The following is a 2,601-nucleotide window of genomic DNA, read 5'->3' on the forward strand; positions in this document are numbered from 1 at the left end:
TTATGACATGCTGCTTTCAGATACTACATATCGAAAGGAGCAATAGTGGATGCCATAGGTGGAGAGCTTATGTCTACACCTTTGCACTGGGCAACAAGGTAAGACATTATAATGACTTTGCTTGTTTATTATAAAGATAAAAATGTGATATAGATGAGATTTTTCTAAGATGAATTGTATCAATTATTTATCACAGACAAGGCCACCTAGGTATGGTTGTGTTACTTATGAAGTATGGGGCTGATTCCTCAATGCGTGATGGTGAAGGCTGCTCCTGCATACACTTGGCAGCACAGTTTGGTCATACAGCTATTGTTGCCTACCTGGTAGCAAAGGGTGCCAATGTGAATCTAATGGACAAGAATGGAATGACACCTCTCATGTGGAGTGCATACAGAGTCACCAGGTCAGGTTTTTGGGTTGATTCATTGTGATTTATTGTTTATTGAATAAATTTTTGGTCACAGTGGCAAGAAAACTTCCAATAGGGTATAGAGCATGATGTTAATAATGTTTGATTTTGTACAAAATTGAGTGCAGTAGTAGTAGCTCATCAAGTGATTTGTAGATTCTTTTTAGGAGTTGATAAAACACTTATTTTGTCTTTTTCTTTATTAACGTATGTTTTAAAATATACTTTGTTCCTATAATACTGCAGCCTGGATCCCACAAGACTGCTTCTGACTTTTGGAGCTAGTACTTCTATGGCAGACCGTTTACATGGTAACACAGCATTGCATTGGGCAGTGATAGCAAAAAATCACATGGCAGTCAGTGTATTAGTTAACCATGGGGCCAATGTTGATATTGCAAATTCTCAGGTAAGATAAAATGTGGATAGATATAACATTAGTTTATTTCTGTAATAGTTTTTTGTTCAGCATTTTTTTCTCTAACATTGTCATACATATTTTCTGATATTTCATCATTAAATCATGAAGGTTACGTGAGCTTATATCAGGACAGCTATTATATTACTTTAATATTTTCCATATTACTCCTAAAGGGTGAATCAGCATACAGCCTGATAATGAAGAGAAAAACACAGTGGCTGGATAAGAAAGTACTAGATAAACTGCAAGAAATGCAGAAATCATCTAGAAATATCTGCTATCGAATTTCCAGTGATAAGGTTAGTAGTTATTACAGTAAAAATATATATATTTGTTTACATATTTTTTAGACATTCATAATTTAAGATTTGATCCTTTTAAAAATTCTATAATCAGAGTATATCTGTATGGGTATGATTTTAATGTATATGCATTTTGAATTAGTATAAAATTCATGTTTGTAAGTGCATTTTTTTTTATATATATACAAAAGACAATTTATAAATCTTAAATTCAACAGAGTCTCCGCTACTGGACGATGATCAGCACACCATTTATTGTATTTTACATTGTTGGGCTTGTGTTACAACTGGACATGCTCTATCTTCTGAAGATTGCCCTTTTCATGACAGTGTATCTTGTAGTCTATGGCATCTCGAGAATTCTGTTCGATGAACGCCTGATGACTGTCATGCCCATGGCAGTGTACCTTGCAACAAAGGTAAACTTAAGTTCAGTTTCTGGAACTGATTCATTTGTTTCCTGAGTTATAATTCGTATGTTAACTTATTCAATAATTACGAAAGTATTAGATAAGTTTTGTTAAGCTCAATTTACACTGCAATTCTCAGTTTATTAGGTTTATAAGATTTGGATAAACAGTTTTTCAGGTATATCAAATTATGCCATTAAAGTGATTGCATTGATAATTTGTATTGTTTTCTTTTCCAGTTCTGGTGTTATGTAACTTGGATATTGTACATTCATCCATATTCAGGCCTTGAATGCACAGCTCTGTTTCTTCTCTCATCACTTATTCTGTGGTATAACTTCATGAGAGCATGGAGAGGAGATCCAGGAGTCATTACCGCTGATCAGGCACAGAAGTACCAAGTGAGATTAATAGATGTCTTTTATGGGTGATGATTGATTTTTGCTAATTCTGTCTTGTCAATCTGATCTTTGTCAGGAGAATTTTTATAGAAAATATGGCATCTGTTTCTAACTCAGGTTTGCTCAGACTTGTAACCATATAGACTACACATAATTCATTAATCATTCTAATTGACATAGAAGTACATAACCAAAAATAATTGCAAAATACAGTTGTAAATTATCATCTAAATGGTAGTATCTCATATACTGATTTTGTTTTATTTGTATATATATGTAACTCAAGCTGATTGTGTTTGCAAGTATGCATATGTAACTAAGAATTTTTATTTTTGTCATTTGAAAGTCCATTAGCTTGAGGCAGAAAGAGGAAGTGAGAAAAAAAATGTGTGCCAAGTGATGTGTGGTAGCCTCTGGCTATAGTTGTAACTATTGACTGAAAATTGCTTCTTTTGAAAAATATTGTTCACATTTTGTCATTTCCAGACCATAATTGAATTAGCAGAGAGAGATGGCTTTGATCCCCAATGGTTTTGTTCAACTTGCCTGGTGCGACGTCCAATACGTTCAAAACATTGCTCCGTTTGCAACCGCTGTATTGCAAAGTTTGACCATCACTGCCCATGGGTTGGAAACTGCATAGGTAGATTTCAAT

General features: G+C 33.9%; 1 protein-coding gene across 1 annotated transcript in view; it reads left to right on the forward strand.

The window, feature by feature from the left end:
• Positions 1-2,601, forward strand: part of LOC119592648 (palmitoyltransferase ZDHHC17-like) — a gene marked incomplete at both ends in the record, with an annotated part of 5,231 nt that overhangs the window by 596 nt on the left and 2,034 nt on the right. The window contains 7 exon segments of the mRNA XM_037941562.1: positions 21-98; positions 197-406; positions 659-821; positions 1,007-1,132; positions 1,354-1,554; positions 1,785-1,946; positions 2,433-2,589. Coding sequence (XP_037797490.1) covers positions 21-98; positions 197-406; positions 659-821; positions 1,007-1,132; positions 1,354-1,554; positions 1,785-1,946; positions 2,433-2,589 — 1,097 coding nt within the window.

Source organism: Penaeus monodon, chromosome 30, assembly GCF_015228065.2.
Source record: "Penaeus monodon isolate SGIC_2016 chromosome 30, NSTDA_Pmon_1, whole genome shotgun sequence".
NCBI classification, from domain to species: Eukaryota; Metazoa; Arthropoda; class Malacostraca; order Decapoda; family Penaeidae; genus Penaeus; species Penaeus monodon.